Here is a 27,488-nt window from a genome sequence, read left to right as displayed (position 1 = left end):
TTATAATCAAATTACACTCTAAGAACTTCAGAGTGTAAAATATAAAGGCAGCAATGAGCTTCTAAACAACAATGTACATGCAAAGTACTCCCAATTCCCCTCAATCAAAGATGCATGATCATACCCACTCACACTGCTCCAATAACGTGCTGCAAGACAATGTGACAAAACCTGTGCCATTCCACCATCCTCACAGACAGTTTGTCACATTTCATTAAAACAAACTTCAACTGAAAACCACCACGTAAAAGTCTTTAAGAACTCCTTCTTGAAAGTTTGTTGCTCAAGGAAAATTACCAGCTAAACCAGCCCCAGGAAGTCATTTAACAGAGCACAGTGTTTCCATTTCCAGTCTTGACTCAGGGTTCTGTTTTTGTGTTTCCTGTTCTTTTACATTTACATCCGTCTTTGGCATGATTTATGGCCTAATGATCTCCGGCCCAGTTTCTCCAGAACAGAATGAGCACAAATTATCCCCGTCCGAGGCGTCACATCCCCAGCCAGGGCTGATTTACTGCCCCCCTCTCCACACGAGACGAATGATCAGCCCCAGAGCCACTGTGGCGGTAAGCCCATCTTGTGTTTGCTATTAAAGTTGTGATGGGCCATACGTTTAGATTGAGACAGCCAATCCAAGAGGTCTCTCTGTTAAGTCAACTTAAATGAATTGGCTGGGCAGCAACACTTTGGTGGCTTCAATTGACGATCACAGGAAAACAGCCCTTTGTTATAAAACTTAGCCAGCATAGTTTGCTACTGAAGCCAACTTCATAGCCTTCCTGTAGCTCAAACGATAGAGTATGGCACTAGTAATGCCAAGGTCAAGGTTTGATTCTCAGGGAAAACAGGAACTAATAAAACAAGTATACCTTAAAGGGGACCTATATTATGCAAAATTCACTTTTATATTGTTTTTAACATAATTATGTGTCCGCAGTGTGTGAACTATTGTGGTAAAAAAAAAAAAAAAAATCATTATTCTAAATCTGAAAGTGTCTCAAAATGAGCCATTCAGGAATGTGCTCCAATGTGACATCACATTGTAACAGGCTCCGCCTACAACTGACACAGAATCTGTCCTATTAGCTTAGCTCCTCCCCTTGGGTGAGCTGTACACAGTCCGCCATGTTTATTTAACAGCAGCATTCAAGTAAGAAATGTATTCTAGCTACTAAAATGATTCAGTCAAGAGCAATGAGTGATTTTCTGTTTTTCTTTTGTTTAATCCATATTAACAGCATATAAAGTAGTAGGTACAGTATATTATGTTACTTCCACATACACAGATCTAATATACACATGTGATTTCATTTTCCTTCTCTTTACGTTCACAGACATAACTGTTTATGTGCACTTTGTGTGTTTTTGACATAACCTTGTGTGTATTTGACAGCTTAAGCAATAAGACGTGTAAGAGAACTTAGTTTAATACTCACACGATGCACCGTCTGACAACTCGCTTAGCTTGCGCATGCTTTGGATGTGCATAGACCATAGACCTTTTTGTGTAAGTTTCTGAGGCACAGTGCTATTCTGGATAGGGGGCAGGGAGCAGCAGCTCATTTGCATTTAAAGATACATGCACAAAAACAGCATGTTTTTGCTTCAACTCAAAAATGGGCATTTTCAACATGGTATAATAAATGATCTGTGGGGTATTTTGAGCTGAAACTTCACAGACACATTCTGGGGACACCTGAGACTTATATTACATCTTGTAAAAAGAGGCAAAATATGACCCCTTTAAAAAAAAATGTAAGTCAATTTGGATAAAAGCACCTGCCAACTGCATAAATGTATAAATGTATTCACTTTCGATCATTTTTGACATGTGCTTACAGAACTAACAGTTCACCCAAAGATTAAAAAATGTTTGGAATTACATAAAATTATGACAAAATTGTAATTTGAGATTCTGACTATATCCATTCATCGACTGAAATGGACATGGGGAAACCATCCCAACAGAAAGCCTGAAGATTAATCAGCACACAAACATTCTTTCCTTTCTTAATTGGCCTGGAAGGTTTTAATGACAAGAGGTTTCCATTTTAATAAGGGGTTAACTACAGCCAGTCCGTGGCCCGAAATCAATTATTTCCTAATATATATATATTTAGCAATCCACGCTCATTGAAATTCAGAGAGCTCATCGCCCGTGTCAGAAATATAAATGGCAATATATTTTTAGAGTTGACATATAGAGTGGCAAGCATTATGCCATTACAGGATAATTAGCAAAACAATTAAGCCAACAGAAGGAATAACAGCGAGGGCAAGACACGCAACACTTTCCATGTGAAACATGTCATTGTGGTTTGCTATTAAAACACACACAATGTCAATCACAGCCCATCATTATATCGGTGATGTAATTGCATCATTCAGTAAATTACACACTCATTAGAAATGTCACGCAGATACTCTTATTATGAGAAGCTGGCCGTGCGGTTCGCCGGATATCCGTAAAGCCTATTTTATCTGCCATGTCGTGTGAATAAATACGTGCATTAATGTAGAGAGACACTGATGACCTCATAAATGTCAAACCGAGAGAATCATGATCTCTTCGTATCTAGCATTAAACAATTACTCTGCCCCCTTTGGGACAGCGAGCCGGAGATTAATGAGTACCCGCGCACCCCCAGGGAGGCCGACTGGTGCCGGCCACCACAGATTTGGCAGGTCAAGAGGAATGGGGAAATGGCAGAGCTCATTCTCCCGCGGGGGCGCTCCCCGTCCCTTCAGTGCAAGAAATTTGAAATTCATCAAAGTGGGCTAAACGGAAGGATTTAAATATGTATTTTCCCTTCTGAGGCCTTTATGCATTCATGTGTTCTGTTAATTAAGGTATTACAATTATCTGGAGAGGACAGCTTGAATTTGCACTTGAATCTGCGCGGGGCAAAACAGCCTAATTTATGGTTTCATTAAAACACCCATCAATCTATCATGCCGAAGCTGTCTGTTTATCTTTATGCATCGCAAACCTTTAAGGGCAACTAACCGCAGGGATCTGACTGTTTTTTTTTTTTTTCTTCCCGTATTCAGCCTGAATCTGAAGTTCACATATGGCACTTAAAGGAGCGACTATGAATGCATAAGCTTTATGACTCATGAGAAATGAATCACACAATTCACATCTTTCTTCACAATCCACCGACTGTGAAGAGGAAAATGCTCAGCAGCCTTTCTCATGCATATTTACTGCTTTTCAATACACAAGCTGTCATCACGCATCACTTCAGCTTTAAAAAAAATTATTTGTGCTTGCGTGTGTGTGTGTATTTAAGGTTCATTTTCGAATGCGCATGTTTGTATATTTAATCGCTTTAAAGGTCGCGGCAGCTACAGCGCTTTATTGTAGGCGCTCTATCGGAAATTAGAATATAGATAAGCGTCCTGTTTATTCCTGGCATCAACCCGCTGAAACAACAATAAATCACGATATCACATCTGCTACCAAGGTATAAAAGAATAAATAAAGTAAAAAATAATCTCTTGACAATTTGGCTGCTAGCAAACGATGCTCTATGAAGATAAGTGGCACAACAGGGAGTGAGTTGCTGCCAGCTCTACTCAAGGGAGATTTATGCTGATCTTAAATAACCAAGGTCGGACGTATTCCCGCTGAAAATGAAACGGTCGTGCAAGCTCAGCTTAGGGCCCCCACCCCCTCGTCTCGGGGACTGTGCCCTCGCTCGTCTGCCCAGGATATAGTTTTCCATCACCTCAGTCACTCTCCTCTATTGACTGCAGGCTATCGATTCAACGTCTGATCTCCATCTTGCTCACCTGGGGAGCTTGTGTGTCCGTTGTGTATTGATCTGTGTTGCCAATGATTTCTCTTTTTGTTTTCTTTCGTTCTTTTTTCCGCTTTTCGTTATTTGGAGGGCTGTCAGGACTTTCTATTTCTGTTTAATGCACAAAAGCACAGTTCTATCTTTTGGTCGGTGAATCATAGCTGCAGGATCCAAGGACACCTATAATGCCTGGAGAAAACTATCAGTTAACATTTCCATTCATCTTGCTCGGGTGTCGTCTAGTTTTAGCTGTATTTGGCAGGGTTGCGCAAAATTTAGAATCAAGGTTTTAGCTCCCTTTCAAATCGTGAGACAGAATTTAAATTGAATTGGTAGTGCCCCACAGGAAGTTGAATTGGAATGAGAAATTTACTGAATTCAATGCGGGTTAAACATTCTAGGAAATGAAGATTTCTTCCACTCTGGTTCACAAAAGATACATTTTTAAATATGATGAAAAATATCAACTAAATAAACTTAGATTTTTTTCTGTACTTTTTTTCTGTGATAGACTTATAAATCTATTATTAGAGTTGTCAAAAGTATCGACTTTGGTATCTATCGGTACTGAAATTTTAAAAATGTGATGCTTTGAGCACTGTTGAGCGGATTCGTAAACACCTGATTGGCCACTGTGTTGACATGCTCATCAGATATGTCTGTGATTGGCTACAATGATCAACGCACAGCAGCATTTGAAATTACATGGAAGTGTTTGAATTTGAAAGCGTTACCCAAGTCAGTACTTCTATCTATCTATCTATCTATCTATCTATCTATCTATCTATCTATCTATCTATCCATCCATCTATCCATCCATCCATCCATCCATCCATCTCTCTTTCAAAGGCTTGTTGAAAAGGTCTTTCAAACTTTGCTTTTGTAAAACCAACAAAAATTGTTAAAGTTCTACTTAAAAAAACAAAATACATTTATATTATTTTTTTTGAATTTTACAAATTCAAATTCAGGAACTGAACTGGGATATAAATTCTCAAAAAATCTGAATGGTGCACAACCCTAGTATTTAGTGTAAATTTACATGTGCAATGTTCGTTAATTTAAAAAAAAAAAAAAAAAAAGTCTAAAAGCCCGCTATTATAAAATTATATTCTAATCTCATTCTAAATATAAAAGAATAGCAGAGTTCACACCACAACTACAGCAATAACAGCAAAGAGAAACGGAATCACTTTCGCGATGATTTTTTCCCAGCTGATGAATACTAAAAACACTGACAGCCAATCAAATTCCATCCTGCTTTAAAGAACTCTAGAATAAACAGAACGATACTGTCCGCTGGTTTGGACGCTAATATTATCGTTATCGTTATAGTTATCGTTCTTGGTGTGAACAGGCCTTTAGTCTCCAATTAAAATATAAATGATATTAGATAATTATACAGTACATTTGCAGACTGTAGTTGAACTAACTTAAATAATGAGTTGCTTGCAGCTTGGAAAGCATCCGTTTATTCAGAAAGTATCTTCCACAACACTGCAAGCAAGTCAGTATCAAAAGCAAGCGATAAACTTTAATTTATGATGTTTACAGGCCAATATTGCTAAATCTCCTCCAAAAGGTTATATCAGCTGTATCACCCCAGCACGCATGTGAACGTGCAGTGCATCGGATGAGGATAGCACCCACCTACCAATGCTGGTAATGACATTCTGGCAGGCACACCACAACAATGAGTCCAAGCACTATCACACCTTGAGGGTATTTCAAAATAGCTTGACCTGATGGAAAAATACTGCCAGCGAGCATTGCTCCAGCAAATTAGTCTCAGCATGTTCCTCTCCTTCAACAAGATAAAAGTGTTGCTTCAACTCCAAAGAAGAGAAAGACAGAGCCTCTCATTACCTAGTCTTTTCTGTCCTATTTCTGCCTTAATGACTGCAACATAACACTTTGCAGCGCGACATGTATGGCTATAATATCTGGTAATATCACACTGTTTCGATGAGGGTCATTTAGATCTTAATGTAATACTTGAAATAAATATGCTATTAAACAATTATACACATAATTATGCATAATAATCGAATGTTGCTAGCTATGACATGGCTCTCAGCAAATATAATGGCAATGTTAAATAATATTGCATGATGTTGCTTCACAAATCCCTGGAATAGAGGGGAAAAAAACTTTCTATGCAACTTTAATTTGCATAAAGTGAAAAACAGAAGAAAAGCTCTTAACTCAATTAAGAAAATACTGCAAGACAAATTAAATACCATCTACACTATATTGTGGCTTGATTCATAAATATCAATGGTGAACATTATATTTCTAGATTTCAGTACAGTGCATAGAAACTGGCAAATTGGGGCCACTGATGTCAGTGTTCAGTTTAAATCCATTTAGAAGAGGTGGGTAATACATTTTGAATTGGTCTGCATAGTGGCATTTGAGATTAAAGTGTTTCTCAGTGGCTAGACTGACCTATCAAGAAATCCTTCCGCCTCCCCAAAGATCCCCCTCCCCCCATATTCCAAAAACGGATGAATGACATCTGCTGATTACTTTTTAATTTCATTATGGGAATTTAATGAGAAAATCATCTTATTAACAATGATCGGCTCTACATAAATGGCGACAGTGAACTCATTGCAGTCCCCTGACTGTCTGAGTATTCAGCACCTTTAGCCCAGACACAATCCTAAAATGTCTGCTGCTCTGATGGGGTTAGCCATGCATCTGAACCCCATGAAATGAGCTGTCCTCCATTGCAGACTGCTCCAATTGAATAAATGTCGGGAAATAACCACCACCATAAATCGTTTGTATTATCTGCAGAAAACACCAGCATAGGTGTAGTGTGAGACTTGGGCTTAATCATCTATCATTTTACAGTAAGGTTCAATTTGTTAACATTAGTTAATGTGTTAGGAATTCTAAAAACAAACAACATTTTCACAGCATTTACTATTTATGTATATTGTTAATTCATGCTTGTTCTAAAGTTATTACACGGCTCTCTGGAAAGCTTGATTCTGATTGGTCAATCATTCAGCAGCCAGATATTTACTAATAGTCAGCATTGTCCATAACAACACTGTAATATTAGATGCTCACCCATTAACTGCATTATGTTCATGTTTTGGGTAGGCTGATCAATACATTTTCTTGGAAATGAAAAAGATTGCAGCAGATTTTATTTTTATATACAGTGCTCAGCGTAAATGTGTACACCCCCTTTGAAAAGTAACATTTTAAAGAATATCTCAATGAACACAAAAACAATTTCCAAAATGTTGACAAGACCAAGTTTTATATAACATCTGTTTAACTTATAACATGAAAGTAAGGTTAATAATATAACTTGGATTACACATTTTCAGTTTTACTCAAATTAGGGTGATGCAAAAATGAGTACACCCCATAACAAAAACTACTACATCTAGTACTTTGTGTGGCCTCCATGATTTTTAATGACAGCACTAATTCTTCTATGCATAGGATGAACATTTGGCGACATTTTGCAACATCTATCTTTTTCCATTCTTTGAGAATGACCTCTTTTAGAGACTGGATACCACAAATGCTCATCTTGCACTAGCTCTGCGATCCGCCACACATTACATAATCACGTTGGAAAGGTCACGTGTGATGTAGGTGGAAGTACCGCGGTAGGGTGAAAAACTCCATCCCATTTTCTCCTCCAACATCGTTGTTTATCTTTTTTTGTAAAGGGCGTTTGACATGAGAGTCTTTGCACATTCGCTTCGTAGACACTGGATTGGTACTTTCGCCTACGTCACGCGTGACTTTTCCAACACAGAGTATGAGCATTTGAGATGAGCATTTGTGGTTAAAAAAATATATACTTTATTTATTTTTTTTAGAAAATTACCTATTGTTTCGCTAGACAAGACCCTTATTCCTTGACTGGGATCGTGTAGAGCCCTTTGAAGCTGCATTGAAACTGCAATTTGGACCTCCAACCCGTTGTACCCTGTTGAAGTTCACTATATGGAAAAAAATCCTGGAATGTTTTCCTCAAAAACCTTAATTTCTTTTTAAATGAAGAAATAAAGACAAACATCTTAGATGACATGGGGGTGAGTAAATTATCAAAAAATTTAAATTCCGAAGTGAACTAATCCTTTAAAGGTGTTACAGAGGATGTTTTGTTTTATACATTTTTGCAATATTACTTGAAACTGTCTTTAATAACTGATAAAAGACTATTTATTAGGTGCACTGACAGGAATAATATTAATATACATCTGTGCATGAGGTAGGGTCTTAAAAACATCAGCCAATCATTTACGCGATCATTGCATAAACGATTGGCCCTCTGGCTTGTCAATCACTGCCATTACGTTCCTTGTGAGAGACGTGCGCGTTCCAGTAACTTTCCACACTCCACATGTGCCGCATGCAATGTTTTTGTCAGGAGTAACAACTGCAAATTATGAGTTACCTGCGGTGAGTCCGACATAATGAATCCACTAACACGACACAGCGAATGCCGGTGGTAAACACTCGTGTTCCAATACTCGTGCACAAGTTTTGGGAGGCGTTCCCTCAAAATGAGCTGTGAAGGAGGGGGGTTGTTCTTATGCATGCGCTCATTTCAAAAACTCACTAACGGTCTTTGGTTTCTCAGTCGACAAAAAGATCCTCTGTAGCACCTTTAATTTGTATTTCATCAATATTCAGTTTAAATTGGTTAATTTTATCAGCTTCACTGTCATGTTCATTTTGTTTGTTTCACCTTTAACCAGAATTCTAATTCTTATTTCAATGACAGCCTGATTTTAATACATTTTTTGAGGAGTAACTGAAACCGCACTACTTTCATGTCTCTTGTATCATACTGTAAACTCTCACACTCTGTATTGGAAATGCTGCAATCTTACATCTCAATTGTAATTAAAATAACATCAGAGGACAGTATTAAAATTAATGTAATACTGTTGCAGTCTTGCTGCCATACCGATTGTTTTGTAATGGACTTTTTTTCTCAGTGGAAACGTTAAGCTTACATACAGGCAAAATGCAAAAATTTTAACTCAAATCAATCAATATTTCATTGTAAATCAATAATAGCCATTCAGCCAACCAATCACTGCAAAATGAACCTCAACAAGATGATCAGAATGCCAACACAAAGCAGATGCTTAATTTATTCAATTTTAAAGGGTTAGTTCACCCAAAAATGAAGATCTTGTCATTAATTACTCACCCTCATGTCGTTCCAAACCCTTAAGACCTTCATTTATCTTCAGAACACAAATTAAGATGATGAAATCTGAGAGGTATATGACTCTAAACTCTTAACTGACACTTTCAAGGTCCAGAAAGGTACTAAAGACATCATTAAAACAGTCGACATGACTGCAGTGGTTCAAACTTAATTTTATGAAGCGACGAGAATAAAACAAAAATAACTTTATTCAATTTATTTTATACTTTATACATCTCTTCTCTTCCCTGTCATTATCCTTACATATCTGCCACAGTAAGCACAGTGAAGACTTCCATGTTTACGTCCGAATGCCGGCTCAGTATTGGCCAAAGCTGATCACATGAGCAGCACGACGCATGCGTGTGATGCTGACGCAGGAGCTGGCCTATAATGAGTCTGCGTTTTGACATAGAACCTGGGAGCGCTTGACATAAACAGTGTAAGAGAATGACACAGAAGAGAAGATATTGTTGAATAAAGTCATTTTATTTTTGCGCACACAAAGTATTCTTGTCGCTTCATAAAATTAAGTCGAACCACTGCAGTCACGTCGACTTTTTTAACAATGTCTTTAGTACCTTTCTGGGCTTTGAAAGTGTCAGTTAAATTGCTGTCTATGGATGAGAATATACCTCTGTGATTTCATCAAAAATATCTTAATTTGTGTTCAGAAGATGAACGTCTTACGGGTGTGGAATGACATGAGGGTGAGTAATTAATGACAAATTTTTGGGTGAACTAACCCTTTAAATATATAAATGTTAATGTATTGGTATTTCTAGAATAGTGCATTGTTAGTTTGTGATACCTAGTGCTTAACTGCATTAATGTTAACAAAGCAAACATTATTGCAAAGTGTTACTATTTTTTTTACAAGTAATAACATATTGAAGAAGCCATTTGGGTAAAATTTTAAAAACAACACCAATGACAAATGATCAGATTGTATCTCACTTCACCTGTAATTGTTTCTGCTTTGTGCTTCTTGTTTGCAGTCTGAAGTGGTTTTAAAAGCACGTGTGGAGAGTGCTTCAGAAATGATCAAGAAAGAATGACCCTCCATCATTTAAATGACTGCTAGTCAGCAGAGGAAATGCCTACAAACAAAATTCTTCAGTTACAAAAAATATGACATTAGGCCACTTGACATTGATGTTCTAATGGTTTCCCCAATTTATTGTATCTTTTGAGTGAAATATCATCCGAAATGATTCCAACTGAAACTGTTTGATTGAAATGTGCACCCAATTTAAGATAAGGTCTAGCATAGGACTGGTGTCTTGTAGATATGAAGACTGGGAGGCTGGAGGCAGTATTAAATCCATAAATAACACAACATACTCTTCCTCCAGTAAAAGAAAAAAAAAAGTTCTTTTCTTTCCTTTTTTTTTTTTTTACTTCAAGCAACATAACATCAGTTCCAACTGGCAGCATGCCTGAAACACTGCCTCTCTTCCTTATAAAAAAGTCTTTGAAGTTTTGTGTCAAAGAGTGTTGAATGAGAACAGAGTATAAGGTGATGGGATTTGTGATGGATGAACGGCTGTTAGATTGCAGGAAGTGCTTCTAACTGGAATGTGTGACCTTGTGTGACTTACGCTACAATTAAAATAAAAAGTTGGTCAGTTTGTATGCTTCGTTTGTAGTCTGTACACAAAGTCTCACATAAGAGGTCTGGAGAGGTCATTGTACAGAGTAGATTAGCATCTTTTAATCTTTAATCACCTGTGCCTGTGAGGTAGTGCTATTGATTTATTTCTAAATATTGACAATGTGGTTTAGCTAGCAGGTTAGTGAGATTCATTTTTCACAACAGAAACCCAGTGGTGTGTTTCCACTGGTGCACACTTTATTTTCTCTGCGTTTCATCTAATACATCACAGTGTATGAATGAATGCGACAGTGGCAAGTCAGCAAAGGTACGGTTGTAGTAATTTAAGAGGCCGTTCCACTTTTGTAATTACATTAACGAGGCATCCGATGTGCAACGGCAGGCGTAATGGGATTTTAAATACGTATTGATCAACACGTCACAGCAGGCTTTCTTCTTCCTATCACACTCAGGGTCATCTGTGACAATGACACAAGTGAGTGATGGTATCTGAGCTGCGTTTCTTGGCAAAGAAGAAACGACTGCTAGCACAGCATTTTTTTTTTTTTAGATTATAGCAAAAGCTAAACATGCTAAATGAAACAAGCTGGCTGGATAATTTCACTCGCAACAAAAAAGTCTTTTCAGGAAACGAACAAATTTTACACCTCTACCACAACATTGCTCATTTAAACAGGTGCAGGAGGTTTCAATTCAGAGGATTTACTATAAATACCCAAACTGTTGGCATTTTTTATGCCGCCATGTCAATTAGACTTAAAGAATTGTAATTTGGAGTCAGTGTAGTCCCACCTGTGAACCGGGCTTTACAGCGCCTGGAGCAACGATTCAGCTTCACAGGCTCTCTCGGAGTGAAATGACAGCAATTAGACCCACCGGCCTTCTGCGCACCACCCGCATTACCGCACATCTTTTATCCTCCCCAAAGCAACTTAGCATAAGAACGACGGTAATACGGCTGCAAAGAGAAGACAAGCACAATCTCACAGACGCACACTTCATCTATGCTGTACGGCACGTATTTAAATAAGATATTTGCACTTGTCTTCGATCCGGCTAATGTCAAGTAAAAATGGGTTTATGCATTCCCACAGGGAAGCACACATATAAACATAAAAAAAAAAAAAATAAAAAAAAAATCTATGTAAGGGCTTAGAGTTCACTCATGCTGAAAGCAAGGACACTGCTCAAAGGACCCTTGATGTTCAAATGTCCCTAAACATATGACCTAGTATCACATTAAAGGGATATGGATTGCGATTACAGAGAGAACTAGAGGTTTTTTTAAAGGATATATACAAAGTTCTGGCATGAAACTCTAGATGGTGCAGGCTAATAGGTCCTTAACTCACTGGTAGCAGTCACATCATTATCTACATAGAGCAGCTGATTGGTTACTGTGGTATCAGCGGCCAATGAGTTTGCTGCTTAACATTCAAATACTTGCCATTGTTTGCTGTTAGCAGTCTGCAGCGCACTTTCAGAAAACCTTCACCTTCCCCAGCTCCACTGTATAGATCTGCAATGGGGTTTATTTAATGTACTGTATATGTGCAGCAGCAGCATGTCTGTGAATGAATTAGCAGTAGCTCTGTACTTGCTCTGCAGCAGCAAAAGCATAGCAGATCTATTCGGCCAAGACCAAATGCATTACATTGCCATATCCATTATCATGCCAATATGTAGAAAATGAATACGAAGAAAATGTAAACTGGCGTCGCGTCAGTTACACTTTTTCCGTAAGCTGAATAGGGAAGGCGTAGGACGTAGCATAAACATTTTGCAAGAGTTTTACACTTTCTTCGGTCTGGCGGAAGCTAGATATTTTACTTCAACTTGTTAAATATGGATATATTTTTTTACACAAATGCATCGCTTCGCTTCAGAAGGCCTTTAATAACCTTCCGGAGCCGAGTGGAGTACGTTTATTATGGATGGATGTGAACTTTCTTGAGCTGCAAACTCGTTGGTCCCGTTCACTGCCATTATAAAGCTTGGATGCGTCAGGATATTTATTGAAATATCTTCGATTGTGTTCATCAGAAAGAAGAAAGTCATTTACACCTAGGATGGCTTGAGGGTGAGTAAAGCTTGGGGTAATTTTCATTTGAAAGTAAACTAATCCTTTAATCAAAGAAATTAGTTATTTATATACAGTTATTTAACATTACAGCTTCTTATTCTGCATTTTAAATTTTCAAGCTTTTTTCCCTTGGTGTTTAATAACTAAACTGCTCTTCAGTAAAAAAAAAAAAAAAAAAAAAAAAAAAAAAAAAAAAAGAAAGAAAGGAAAAAAAGATGCTTATGAACTTTGCAAGGACTGTTTATGTAACATTTCAAATCTTGCAGGGCTTTTTGTGAAAACCAGCCCTAACTTTCATTACGAATGCTAAGACGACAAGCATGTGAAATCGCACACTTTTCCTATTTTTCACTTAAGAACTTTATCTCAAGTTTAAACACTCCTTCGGGAGAAACAGAATAGCTTATAAAACCTTCTATCATAACTTCAGTTATCATATTCAGTCATATCCTAATTAAAAAACAACTCTTTTGCAAGTAAACATATTTACTGTTATTTAGTTCTGGCACTCTCTGACTACCTTCTCAGCATATAACAATGCCATAAAGTGATGTAATAAGAGTAGAGATTTATATATGCATATACTGAATTATAATAAATATCCGACATGCTGGTAATTTATATTCTTAACCACGCACAGCTCAACTGAAGATCTAAATAATACAACTGAGATGAAACAGAAGTTTACTGAATCTTTAATTATATCATGTGCTGCCTTGTAATTAATTAGGCTGCAATTATTGGTAAATTTGTTCTGATTTAATTGCAGGACTTCACTGAAACACGAAAACGGCTACGCAAACAATAAACAGAATATAAATGAACAAGAATTGCACATTTCAATTCATTCAATTTCTCTTTAACAACTGAGATCCTCTCTCATACACACACACACACAAACATATACCCACAGAAAAATATCACAATGTAAAATTCATTTGATAATGCCAGCGTGACCCCGCTGGCAAGGTCAGCCGCCACACGCACCATTTCATTCAATTTTACAGACAGATGAAAACCAATTTTCTATAAGAAAATGGAATGAGAGAAAATATAAATGCCTCTGAAAATGTATTCAAATGTGCTAAGAGAAGCCTTGAAGCCCCCACATCTCCTGTGGGCATTAGCCCATTAAGGATAGTGTGATGGCCTGGGTGTCAATGCCTTACAGAGCACAATCAAGATCCCCGCCAAAGACAGAAAGCACACCTACCTACCTGCTCCACCTATCACGGATCCCTCACATTTCAAACCAAGGTGCATAACCCCATCAGTCTATGTGTGGAGCCCTTTTGTTGTGTTTAAATTTCAGTGGATAAACCAGCATGCAGTGGTCTGTGAGCCGGGTGCAGGATGTGAGTGGCTGCAGTTGTGACAGTGCTGGGTGCCGTCCACTTACCTTAGCTGGATCTCACCGAGCTCTTCAAAAATTGTAATTTAACATCAAAGAGCAGTAAAGTGCTACTAAATTAATATGCATTTGTGCATACAGGCTGTATGGAATGTTCTACAAGGAATCAATGTCTGCAGAAGAGCTCTTACCTGATTTTTGGCGATGATCTGACAACACATGTTTATTTTAACAACATATTCTTATAAATGTGTCCCAAATCTGCACGTGTTCTCGTCGACTACTCCTTGTGGTCATTATTATACAGATTTTATTTTAATATTTCTGAAATAATGGAGATAAACCTGTCTGTCGAGGCAATTACTATGTATTATTACTACTTTTATTGTATTTTTTTGTGATAAATTATAAAACAAAGCAAACTGTTAGTTGCCTTTAGGTATTAATACATATCTACACATTCTGTGCAACTGATTTTCTAGCATCAGGCTAATTTTAATGCGCCGTTTTCCTTCATAACCCTACATTACATTCGTTGACACATCGCACAATGACACATTACTCATTTTCATGACATCGCACCTACCTTCCAGCCCCTCGTCATATTTGTAGAGAGTGACACAGAAAAATCAGTGTGACTTCAGTACCACAAACACACAAATAAACAGATGCATGTGTAAAGCCACAGATACAGGAATATACATGAAGAGCTTAAAGAGCTCAAGTTAAACTACATCATTACATAGTATAAAAGAAGCATTATATACCTTTTCTTTTCCCTATGATATTGATATAATGGTTCCATGAAGAGAAAGTCCAGAGAGATACAGGAAAATACAAAGGAAAGGAAAGAGGCAACAGTCAGAATCATGACCGTGTGTTAGATTCAGAGACAGAAAAATGAAAGGTTACATTTAGAAGAGACTCCATGCATTGCAGACAAAAAGAGAAAGGGCAGGCAAGAGGGGATGGAAGCTTCCTATCGCGATACATGCCAGAACATGACGATAAGAGAGATGAGGGAGAATGCATGAATATCGAACAGATGGCTAATGCTTTCCAGTTTCAGAGCCTGAAAATTCAGACTATCACATTTACAAAGAACGAACAAACCCCTGAGAGAAGTCCCTGTAACTCACATCATCCACTGGGTTGAAAGTATTTTCCCCCTCTATATGAAAATGAAGCTGGCAAGCAGCAATGGAAGAGCGGGGCTGTTGACAGAATGACGGAGAGAAAAACTAAAGCGTAAAAGAAGCGGCGTGATGGGTTGAAGGGACGTTAAAGCGGAAAGAGAGAGAGAGAAAGCGAGGGAGAGACAGAGGAGAGGGTGGGGGGAAAAAATGGAAGAGACCAAACCATCCATTGACTCAGCGCCAAGCCAGAAAGAAAGCAGCCCCAGTAAATCCCTACCAGCAGTGAAGGGAGATGAGGAGGATTCAGCACAAGGCAGTGAGAGAGAAAGGCAGAGAGATGGAGGAGGGAGTGGCTGATGGAGGCAAAAAGGTGAGTAAGAAATTAAACCCATACCTTGGTCGCCCATCATCAGGTGCGCAAGACCTTAAGGGAAGACAAGAGCACAGTCAGCACAGAGAACGGGATCATGGGAAGGTTTTTTTTTTTTTTTTTGTCACATTGACACGCAGGCATCATCTGAACGGAGGATGCCCGCGGTGCGGGGTGGAGGGGAGGGGGTTGGGGTGGGGTCAAGAGGTGAGGGAGAGAGTGGGTGTGAGGGAACATTCAAAAAGCATTTCCTCAACCCAGCGGTTGCAATGCTTTATCGGTCACACTCGAAAGAGACACATCTAGATTAGAAAAGAAAAAATAAACCAGTTTTCAGTCGCCAAACATCAAACTTCTCGTCCGCCTGGTCAACCTTCCACAGGAAGATGATGACAAATACATAGATTGGATCTTAACAAAGTTAAGTTAGGTTGCAAATAATGGTTTGCCACAAAAATGTGTCAATACGAAAACAAAATATCTACATCTTATATTGGGATAAATCAATATTACCCATTTCATCGTTCATAGGATGTCTGTTTAGGTTCCTGTGAGCCACAGCCAAAATATATAAATACCTCCAAAAGAACAAGTCTGAATGGAGAGTGTATGTTTATTTCTCAAATATAAACTCTGTTAGTAAGAAAGAGCAGATTTTGCCATTTGTCTATAGTACTTACCCACCAGATTGTCCAGATTTTCCATTATAGTGAACACAGTTTCCATGTCATTTATTCATTATATGAGGTTTCAAAAGCTCATAATAGGATCTACTGTCATGTGTCTGTATCTTTAGATGTAATTTAAACAGGATGGCATCCATTTTGCTCCAGCCTCTGGTTTCTGCTTAGCAGAGCACACCGATTTGAGTGAACCATGTGTTTAGTGCCAACCTCTAATTAAGGAAGTGCTCTCGATAATAATGTGGAATGAAGTTGCATACCTTTTACCTGTGCTGTACACCAGTTCCACTTACTGTTTGTGTACCGTATTCAAATAAAATCGGAAATACAGAATATTTCGAAAAGAACGAGTTGAAATATGAAGACAGAGAGAAGTACATGAGTAGGGACAGGGGTTGGATGAAAAGAAAATAGGAAAAAACATCTACCCACCTCCTACATAGGCCTCTTCTGGAGGGGCGGCCGAGGCGTGAAGAGAGAGAAGGAGACATTGATTAAGAAGCATGCAGACTGGAAGGTGGCCCAGCCTTGAGGATTACCGTGGTTACCATGCGTCTTATCATCCTGTGCCCAGGCCAAACATTCATTACCATGGAAAATGCAGAGACCAGAGGGTTTATTTGACTTTAAGTGTCCTCTGTCCTCCTCAAGATCTAATCTCATTGAGTCTATAGTACTCTGAAAGAGTGTTGCTCCATGGTGAGATGATAACACATTATTAAGTCATTCAAAAGCTGATAAAACACATGGTGATATTGACTCTTCACAGTATATCAATGAACATGCGCAAACATGCAAATCGTAATTAAAAGTAAACAAAGACGGAGAGAAATGTAAGTTGTTTTATACAAAGCAAAGCAAAATATGCTGTTTTTCCTCAGGAAAAATTAAAATAGCACATTGTAAGATTGTTTTTTTTTGATGGGCTTTGAAGGACTGCTCAAAACAATTTGTATCTTCTGTATGAATATTTATCATTTTAAATGGCATTCATGGTGCTTGAGGGGAATTTACAGGGGCTAGATGCGAAGCATGCACGTGTTCGGAAATAAAAATGCCGACAGATGATGCAATGTGAACCTACTAAGAGAAAACAACATCATTCAGTCAGGTCAGTAATAAAGAAATGTACAATACCTGAATATGCATATGCTTTTCATGTAATTACCCAATTTACATTGAAATTTTACCTTTTTATAAAAATGTAAATGACCTTTTTTCTGTTCTTAAACAAAAAGGGTACATTACCTTCATTCATGCATTTATTCAACACACCTTTTACTTCTGGTGACACTTTCAGTCTCTGGATCAACTCACCCAAGACTCCCTAAAAAATGGACTCGTCTATCTTAAAGTTAAAGCATCCAATCCTACCTCCGTGTTTTGCATCTTGAGGAGGAGAATAATGACCCGGGACTTACCGCAGCCGGTTCCTCCACCCGACCAAACACAAATTGCATGCACCACTACTGCCACAAAAAATGCTGATGAATGTATGAATAAACAAAACAAAGGGGAAAAAAAAAAAAAAATCATAAACAGAAAAGCGTGCCATGCCAGAAAATATGACAAAGAAATATTTTGCTGTTAGTGTTGCAGTGATAAATGACAGGTGATTTTCTATCCTCTCTTATCAGCTTATAAAGAGACTGACAAACCCTAATTGCTTTGACAAATGTGCAAACTCATCCCACTGACAAAAAAGACAGCTTGGAAGGAAAAAAATGATGCTTAAAAAACTAACCCTGAACAGTTTAAACCATCACAAAACACTAACTAGCCATCTACACTGACTCCACAGCAGTTTAACGGACCCACTCTATTGATTTTGTGCTTCAACATATCCTGCGCACTGCAGAGACATGTGTGTCACGTTCTTGTTTCTCTACAAAACCTGCCAGGACAAGGCTGAAAATTAGATATACAAATGTGTGTGTGCATGCAGCAGCCATTTTGGAAGAACACCACACACACACATACGCACAGCCTGGTCTTCTCAAAGTCCGGCTGACCGAACAGCGGCTGTATTTACATTTCACTGACTGACAGATCAGGATCATGTAGCCTCTCCTTAGCACTGCAGAGCTCACATGGAGCCAGCGACATGCAGGCTTTCATCGAGCTGACAGCTTCTTTTAAGTGCTGGCCTTGCATACTGGCCCGAATTTGGCAGAGAATAAGAGATAGAAATTGAGGATGACCTACACGCACACACGCTTGCCCTTCTCCAGCATGGGCCGGCGCGAGCAGGGGGCAAACACGATGTGACGCCCGCACTCATGCAGCCCTTTACAAACAGGACTGCAGCTCCAGATGCTCGTTTAAAGCAGTTTTCAGTAAGTCAGAGCATGTTACTCTCAAACGCACACGCGCTGATCTGCCGTGGAACTCGCCCAAAGGGATCATATGACGAGCGTACGCTCCGCATAGCGCAGCGGCAAAGTCACTAAAGATGTAGCTGTCAACAAAGATTGACTAAAACATCAAAAAACTGAGATCATGACCATTCATTCGGAACGGGGTGAATGTCCATTACAGGTTCCGCTGCATTTGATAACACCTAATTCACATTAGAGTTAATTAAATATGAGGTATATTTGCCTATAGTTCAGCAGAAACCACTGGTAAATATACCCAAAACAAGAGTATTCAATGTAAAAGCTATTAAAAAAAAACAGCGCTACGTCATTGATGTATTGTCCTGTGCCAGTGATGGGGATTTTAATCCTCTTCACCAAATCTAGTTTAACATTTCCCCCACAGGGAGCAATGTGCAGTATGTTCCATATTGCAGTCATCTACAGTACAGAGAGATTAGTGAGCTTAGTCCATCTGGAAAGGGTTCATCCGCCACTGATAGGGGAATTCTCAATATACAGTGTATTTGACACGGGCTCCCCCTCCATTCAAGATTATCAAGCGATGTTATAGGATCAAGGAAGGTGAAAGTTGATTGCAAGACACAGGGAGAGCCCATAGGTATTATAATAGTCAGAGGATTTTATACTGAAGCGCCTGAATTAATCCATTTCTGTTTTTTGACCTACATTGTTAGAATTTATGTAGGTATTGTAATGTACAGATTATACAAATGTCTTTTCACTTAAATGGACACAGTTTACCCATAATAAAAATAATTTACTCAAACCTATATGACTTTTTCGTTCTGTGGCGTACAAAAGAAGTTGTCGTCTATACGGTGAGAGTCAACGGGGTCAAACAGTCAAGAGATTTCATACCAGAGTGCCTTAGTGAATTAAGCCATTTCCAGGTTTTGACCGACATTGTTAGTATTTACTTAATTTATGTAGGTTTTTTTTTAATGTACAGATTACATTTACTCAAACCTGTATGACTTTCTGTACTGTGGAAAACAAACTAAGTTTATGAAAATCAACCTGGTCCAAATGTTTGGTTCAAACATTCTTCAAAATATCTTATTCTGTGTTTCACGGAAGAAAGAAAGTCAGATGGGTTTGGAATAATACACTGGAAAAAAAATAACATTTTATTTACTTTCAAATAGTTGCTTACTAGCTTGCATATTAGTAGAATATTGGCTGTTTATCAGTACTTATTAAAGGGATAGTTCACCCAAAAATGAAAATTCTATCATCATTTATTCACCATCAAGTTGTTCCAAACCTGTATGAATTTCTTTGTTCTGCTGAACACAAAGGAAGATATTTGGAAGAACGTCAGGAACTAACAGATCTCGCCCCCCATTTACTACCATAGTAGGTTTGAATGAATGTTTGGCTACTGACATTCTTCCAAATATCTTCCTTTGTGTACAGCAGAACAAAGAAATTCATACAGGTTTGGAACAACTTGAGGGGGAATAAATGATGACAGAATTTTTATTTTTGGGTGAACTATCTCTTTAAGCACATATTAATGCCTTATTCTACATTCTTAATTCTACCCAATGCCTAAACTTAACAACTACCTTACTAACTATTAATAAGAAGTAAATTAGGAGTTTATTAAGAGAAAAGTCAGAGTTACGAGTGAATATGTGTTCCCAAAAAATGGTAATCTAAAAATGATTAAATTAACTGGTTTTAGTCAAAAAAAGTCAAAAATTCTAACTTAAATACATAAATGTATCAGTTTCTACTTTTACAGTGCATTAGAGGAAGTAAATAGCAGAATTTAAAATTTTTGGGTGAACCATCCCTTTAAAATCTCTCTTTTGTTAACTTCAAAACAGGCCCCTAATGAAAAGATTAAATGAGTCACTAAAATTGATATGCTGATGTATCCAATTAAAGCAGGCCTTTTATTTCATTAGCAAGAGGTTAATAGGCGTACACTACACCACCCTCATTCATCTACATGGATCCAATAGTGGAGGCAAAAAAAAAAATTTACATTTAAAATATGACTGCATCATTAAACGACACAGCGCACAGCCAGGAACCGGCCCTTACAACGTTAGCTCCACCACAAAAGATAAGAGATGAGGTGAAACAATCTAATCGCTGTTGTAAACAAGCCCTCCAACACAATCCAATTCTCCAACCAAAGTCTCCTAGCATACGAAACCGCACGGACGTCAATTGCAGATCCCTTACAGCCATCTTTAACCAGGGAGACGGAGCACATTATACAGTTAATAGAGCATAAAGATAAGGTATCAATGGCTGCAAGCTGATACAGAGTAGACTCTTTTGGCTTTCCAATTCAGACTTGTAAGAGCATTAACCATAATAACACAAAATAAGGCCCTTTCTCTAACCCCAGCAGGGCAAAAATATCTCATTACCCGTAGCACTGTTATTCTTTGCGGTGCGGACTGCCTTTCCCGCTGAGAGCCCCACACCTGCTTTGCTAAAGAAGGTTATTACCACAACTGCCTGTCGAGAGAATGACGGAGTGGACGTGCGGAGAGAAAGGACATATTTAATCCACATACCACCCTTTCCTGCCTGAGATCTGCAAACATGTACACACACTCTCAAGGCACTCCACATTTTTCCATGACGACAGAGGAAAGCATGCAGCACATTTATCTAAAGCAAAAAAGCTAGCAATTTAATACCATTTAATATGCAGCTCTCTGTTTTTTAGCCACATAAAATACATTATTGGCAACGGCAGTTGGTGGTCAGCTGACAGATCACCTCAGTCATGAAGCTGACAACACACGAAATGACTGAATGGAGGTAGAATGAGTCAAAGTGGCCTGCTTTCTCCTAAGCAGGAGCTGCATGGGCCAGATTTGCATTAATAACCTAAGTAAGGACAGATTTAGGCTAAGAGGAGTTTAAAGTGATGCTGCTGTTTTAATGAACGAACACCGGCCCTATATCTATTTCATTTGAGGAATTAAGCCTTCATAATGGCTGTCCAGTCCTCCATGGTGCCATTTGGAGATTTGCCATTGTGCTAGTAAAAAAAAAAAAAAAAAAAAAAGACCTAATGAAAGGTCATCTGCACATCTCTGACAGAAAAAGGAGGGATCAAATACTCCAAAAAATTAATTGGCATCTATGGTTCCATGAAGAAGCTTTAACATCCATTGCAATATTCTTTGCACTAAGAAAAAATGGTTCTTTGGGGAAGCCAAAATGGTTCCTCTATGGCATAGCTGTGAAAACCCCCTTTTGGAACCTTATTTTTAAGAGTATAGTTCAGTTACCACAATGATTTCCATAAAAAAAACCAACTTAATCGAATAAAATACATGGTATATTTCTAAATCTAACTGAGCTGATAATGTTCAAGCATGCAGCGCCAACGCCTAACACCGCTAGCCTCAAGATCCTCCAATATTGAATAAATAACGCTAATGATTCAGAGCAACACGTCCCGTGGCCTCCACCATCTCCACATATCCTCATGTGTCATCCCAAAGCGCGTGACGGAGGCCACTCAAAGCTGCGTGGGCAGGTCTGTTCTGACTCACCCGGCAAAGATGCGCATTTCTACCAGCGCAGGGGCTGGAGAGCGGCACATCTTGCTTTTAAGCAAGCTGCCGAGCATCTGCGGGCCCTGCCCTTTTGTTGTAATCTCATCAAATACACTAGACTCTCCATTTCGCCAAGAGCCCAGCAAACACCGTAAGACAACGTGACTGCTATTCTAGTTTGAACATTTGTCAGTGAAACGTACTGTCTCTCTGTTGTGCTTTAGGAGGGCAAAATTTACTCAGTGGGTATGTAGTTTCCTTGGCAACATGGTGCCTCTTCGGCTTACGGCCTAACCCAGACAATATCCATCAACATCAAGATCAGTCCACAGAGACGGTTGTAAAAATGAAGAAAAAGATGGAAAGAACATAAAAACAGTGAAATCGGACACCAAGGGAGTAAGTCAAACTAGGAAACCAACCAGAACATACATATTCAAAAAGGAACAGACTTTACATGAAAATTGGAACTGTTGTGATATGCATACAACCATCCTTTTTCAAAAGATATAAGCAGAAACAGTCTCCCCCTATTTAGTTACATCATCGATCTGTAATTACAATAATTCTGTAAGTGCAGTAGTGGAGGTTTACTAGTAAAGCTGGATTAATAAACGCTATGTGACGGTTGCTGAATGCTGTATTGAGTATGTCGTTATTTTTCCTGTGATATTGAAATTGCAACTTTGGCTAAGTCATTTCAGTGACTCTATGAAACATCTGGCTAATTACGTAATTAGAGCATCCAACCCCTTCAATTCAGAGGGAGAATAATATTCAAATCATCATACTTCAATCATGGGCTTGTGTGCATGTATTCAACTCATTTTCATACTTAATTGTAATGCCAATGCAGTGTCAAGAGTATATTAAGTTAATTTAGCACAAAAAAGAGTGAGGAGCCTCTGTTGACGTCATGTTATCAAAAACACAGGCTTTTGTGGATGCTCTGGAACTGACACAGATGGCACTTAAGCCTATATAAATGATCGCCTCCTTCAGAACAATGGCTTTCTCTGAGCGAAATCAGTGGTAATCTAACCATGTAACGTACTGGGCCTGTAGTGGAGGCCGGGAACAGACATGATGTAGCATGCACTGCCTTTGAGGAACTAGTGCAATGTTGAAACGAAAAAAGAAGTGGAAGGGCTGTGTTTGAAAAGACATTTCAACACCTCAACAACGGAGACGACGAATCCAGGCCTCTTACCTTCACTGCAGTCTTTTCCCTGGAATCCCGTTTCGGAGCAGTCGCAAATCGGCTCGTCGTTGACGATGCTGCAGACTCCTCCGTTCAGGCAAACGTGGTCGGCTTCGCAAATGTCGCTGTTGATTCCCTCGCTACCGATAAGCGGCGGCTCTGAACCGTTCACCCTCAGATTGGTTATCCATCCTTTGTAGGGAACCTGATCTTTGATGGCTGAAGAGGTGAGGCGTAATGCTACAGATCGCAGTTCAGGAGGTATTCCTCCTAAGAATAAATGGCTGAAGACCGTCATGTCCCTCCTTTTCGACTTAACCTCCACCCACTTGATCTCTTCGTCCACAACTAATGTAGTGTTTTTGAAATTCCTGCGCAAGGTCACGGCGTGCCAGCGGCTGTCGTTGACGGCAGTGTCGGAGAGCACCGTCGCCGGCTCGGCGCAGAAGATGGAGAACCGCAAACTGAGTCTACCGTTGTGGATGAGCAGTTCCAAGAAGTCACAGAATCCCTCGTCGTCAAAGTACACTAAAAGTCCATGAGCGCTTTTGGTCTTCATGTTGAAACTCATTTCGCTCTCGCAGCAGGCGTTCCACATAGGAAACCTGGCCCACTGGCCTTCTGCGCCGGTGAACTCCATGCTGGCCCCCATGTCGACAAGGCAACAAACCAGTAAGCCCATCCAGATTAGATGTGCGCCGTTCCGCATCGAGAAGCTCATTGTGAATGGTAAAGGAAGTTAGAACTAACAATAGAACTAATCAAAACTAAAATGATTCAGCTCTTCTAGTGATGTGCTCCTAAAGTGTAACAGAGCTCCCAATGGCATACAGGACTGCTATGCATTTGGGCTAATTTACTCATTGTTCACTGAGAGAGGGAGAAGGCCTGTATTACGGCCAACTCTTTTTCAAATTCTAGATATACAAATCTGAATAAAGGGAGTCGCTAAGGCCCAACTAGTGGTCTTCTAAAAAAAAATATAAGGCTACTGCTTTGCTTAAAAAACCTTCAGTGGGATCCAGGTGTGCTACAGTGGGGCCAAGTCATCAAAGTATCTATATAAATCGTAGCCATGTGTAGTGCTGTACAGCAGAGAGTTCATTAGGGGTGTAAAGGTTCATTAATGTCAGGGTCATTTAAGTCTACTTAAAAGTCATTGTGTAGGCCCTTAAATCAGCACTAATCACAAGTAGACAAAAGGTACACTTTGCAGTGTTAACGTGCAGGCCCGAATAGGGCCCTCAGTGTTCACAAACCTTCAATTCACATCCGTTTTGACATTGATCCATAATCTGAAAAGAATAGAAAAGAACATCTTAATTTCTTCGTTGGAAAAGAAAGAAAAATGGGCTCTTTTAAAAGATAGATAGCATGCACACAATACAATCATTCATACACAAAACCGCAATTTCATAGTGATATTGATATTGAAACCACTAATTTCACGCTGATATTGATTGCATTAATCTTCAATTACAACAGCACTTTTTATTTGCTTTTGTTTTCTTTAACTTTTCTCTCTATAATTCTCAATGATTACAATTTATGTCTTATGAACCAGAAAAATCCAGAGCATTTCATTATGTGCAGCACTGATACTTTTGTCTGTAAAATACTTATTTTAAAACGGTACCAAATACTCTGCTTTAATTAACAAAAAAAAGGGGGGGGGGGGGGTCATCTACAGTATCATTTTCAGATGTATGTTGGGATAAAGCAGAGAAAAAAGCTTGAAAACTAAAATAAAAATGGGATAAAAAGTGTATCCAATGGTATACACATACAAATGATTTTAAATTAGACTATGCCTATTCTATTTTATACGGTTTTATTTTCATTTTCAAGACATTCTCTCTCATGACATTCACTCTTTAACACCATGAAATGTTACTGGCACTACAAAACTGGGTAGGTACAGTATTTTGTATTAAATGTACAGTAAAAACTGTACTGTAAAAAAGACAGTGATGTTGTTACAAGCATTGCAGGAAGCTTTCTGGTCATTATATATTTTACACTTCCAAACTATTTATATATTGTTTAATATATAAGGTTAATATACCAACCTAATTTAAGCAGGATTTCTTTCTGTAAATAGAAAATCTAATAAAACAACGAAAGACCACAAGATGGCTTAAACATCATCAAAATTGATCTCTTCGGCAATTGTGGCATTAATAATATAAAGATAGAACACGGTGTTCCCACACAAAAATAAACACTAAAATAATGCAGAAAATATTAACTAACATGACATACAACAAACCCCTCCAATGTGCACGCGATAACAACAAATCAACAGAAACTAACTTAAATTTTCCCCATAATAAGGTAACTCATATTTTAATGTTACAAAAATTATTGAACACACTGTAAATTGTCTCCATAAATTATTTTATACTTTTTTTTTTTTTTTTTTTACAATATTTCACTATTGCACTGTATTTAAAAATTCTAACTATGTATCGTATGGTAAGGCAACTAGTTAAGTTTTACTGTGGCATTTTGCATTCTCTTTCTTTACAATTACGAACATTTTTACAGCTTATGTAGAAGAGTCAGACGTATAGACAAACACAGTCAGCAGTCAGCAGGAGGACCTGGGTGGACTGACGAAAGGTGCAAACGATCGGCAGCATCGAAACTGAGTAATGGGGAAAATCTCGTTTGATTCAGTGAACCTCGTTCAGTTCAAGTCCTGCATCCCAAAATGAGCCCAGGGCGGGGGCTTATCGCGCGCCTCTTAAGCATTAATGACACTGCAATTGTCTGGCCTCTGGGCTGTCTGTCAACTGATCTCAACCAATCATTTCATGCTTGAATTCCTATGTGTTTACTGTCAGGTTTACACGGGGCTACTTAGCAAGATAACAACCGACCCTTTCACAGATGGATCTTACACAACATATCATAAGCGATTAATGTGCAGAAGGCAGTCTTATTTACCGTATTCGCGAATGTCTCGCTATCAGTGGCTACTGTAGATGGGGTCTGGAACAATACACAATCATCCTAATAGCCTCGCGCATCAGATTTACAATCTCGCAATAATGGGATCCTACAATACGCTTTTAAATCTAAACTTCAAAATTTTTCATCTTTTTTTCCTTTCCCTTGATTAATGTTGGCGATGACTCAGATGCGCAAAACATAGCCAATAATCAACGACCATCTGCTCAAACTGAGCGAGAAAGACACCTTTAACACGCCTCTACCGCGCTCACTTTCAGATGCTGAGGACAGGAAATACAGGGAGTCATCAAATATCGCTTAAGATGAAGCGAAGGCCAGCAGTAAACACCAATGAATCGGCTGTAGAGCATAATTAAACAGAAATAAAGCCCAGCTGCATCATCTCACCTGCGCGTGACTGCATTGAGCGCGTGAAACGCAACCATAACTCGCACAGAAAACGGCACATAAGCTCAGATACGCCTTCAAATTACACTTACACAATTCTTAATTATTTTACCTTGAGAAATGGACCATTGTGCGCCCCTTGACAGCTCAACCTCACCGATGAACCTGGTTGATTTCCTCCACATCGATTAAAAAAAAAAAAAAAAAAAATCACTGCATCGGTGTCGAATGAGCAGAAGAAATGGGAGCGATAAAATTGCGTATGCGGATCTCCAAAGTCCCAATAGATTTTTTTAAAAATTCAAAATGGAGCCAACAACCAATTAAGATTAAGTACAAAACGGTTCAAGCTTAAGAAATTTTCCAATATAAGTGTTATTATTTTTTCCTCGGTGTATATAAAATAGAAGATATCGCTCCCTGTTCTGTGTGCAAGACAAGGTGCGATGTGTTTCTCAGGCGAGCTTTGCCAGGGACTGTCAGCACATCGCGTCACGTGTCTCCCGGTTAGTGTGTGATGGAAACGGGCGGGGCGAGCGCGCTGCAGCACCTTGGACAGCGCTCACCGTTATTAGCAACTCCACATACAGATGAGGGAACAGCTTTATCCGTGATCGCGTCCGCCACAAAGAAGAGCATTTGGTCACACTGTACATTACAGTAAGCATGCTGATAGGCAATATCGTAGGTAAAGGGGTAATTTCTCTGCATGCGGTTTATTTGTCATTTATTTTAATAGTAAAAGTAGGTTACTGCTATGTAACTAAACATA

At 38.8% G+C, this 27,488-nt stretch overlaps 1 protein-coding gene across 1 annotated transcript in view; it reads right to left on the bottom strand.

The window, feature by feature from the left end:
• Window positions 1–27,163, bottom strand: part of nrxn1a (neurexin 1a) — a 207,716-nt gene extending 180,553 nt beyond the window's left edge. The window contains 5 exon segments of the mRNA XM_048171554.1: window positions 14,817–14,828; window positions 15,580–15,609; window positions 16,671–16,688; window positions 23,363–24,648; window positions 26,829–27,163. Coding sequence (XP_048027511.1) covers window positions 14,817–14,828; window positions 15,580–15,609; window positions 16,671–16,688; window positions 23,363–24,074 — 772 coding nt within the window. The 5' untranslated portion in view covers window positions 24,075–24,648; window positions 26,829–27,163.
• Window positions 27,164–27,488: the final 325 nt, after the last annotated feature.

Source organism: Megalobrama amblycephala, linkage group LG20, assembly GCF_018812025.1.
Source record: "Megalobrama amblycephala isolate DHTTF-2021 linkage group LG20, ASM1881202v1, whole genome shotgun sequence".
Classification (NCBI taxonomy): domain Eukaryota; kingdom Metazoa; phylum Chordata; class Actinopteri; order Cypriniformes; family Xenocyprididae; genus Megalobrama; species Megalobrama amblycephala.
This window is presented reverse-complemented; position numbering and strand designations above follow the sequence as displayed.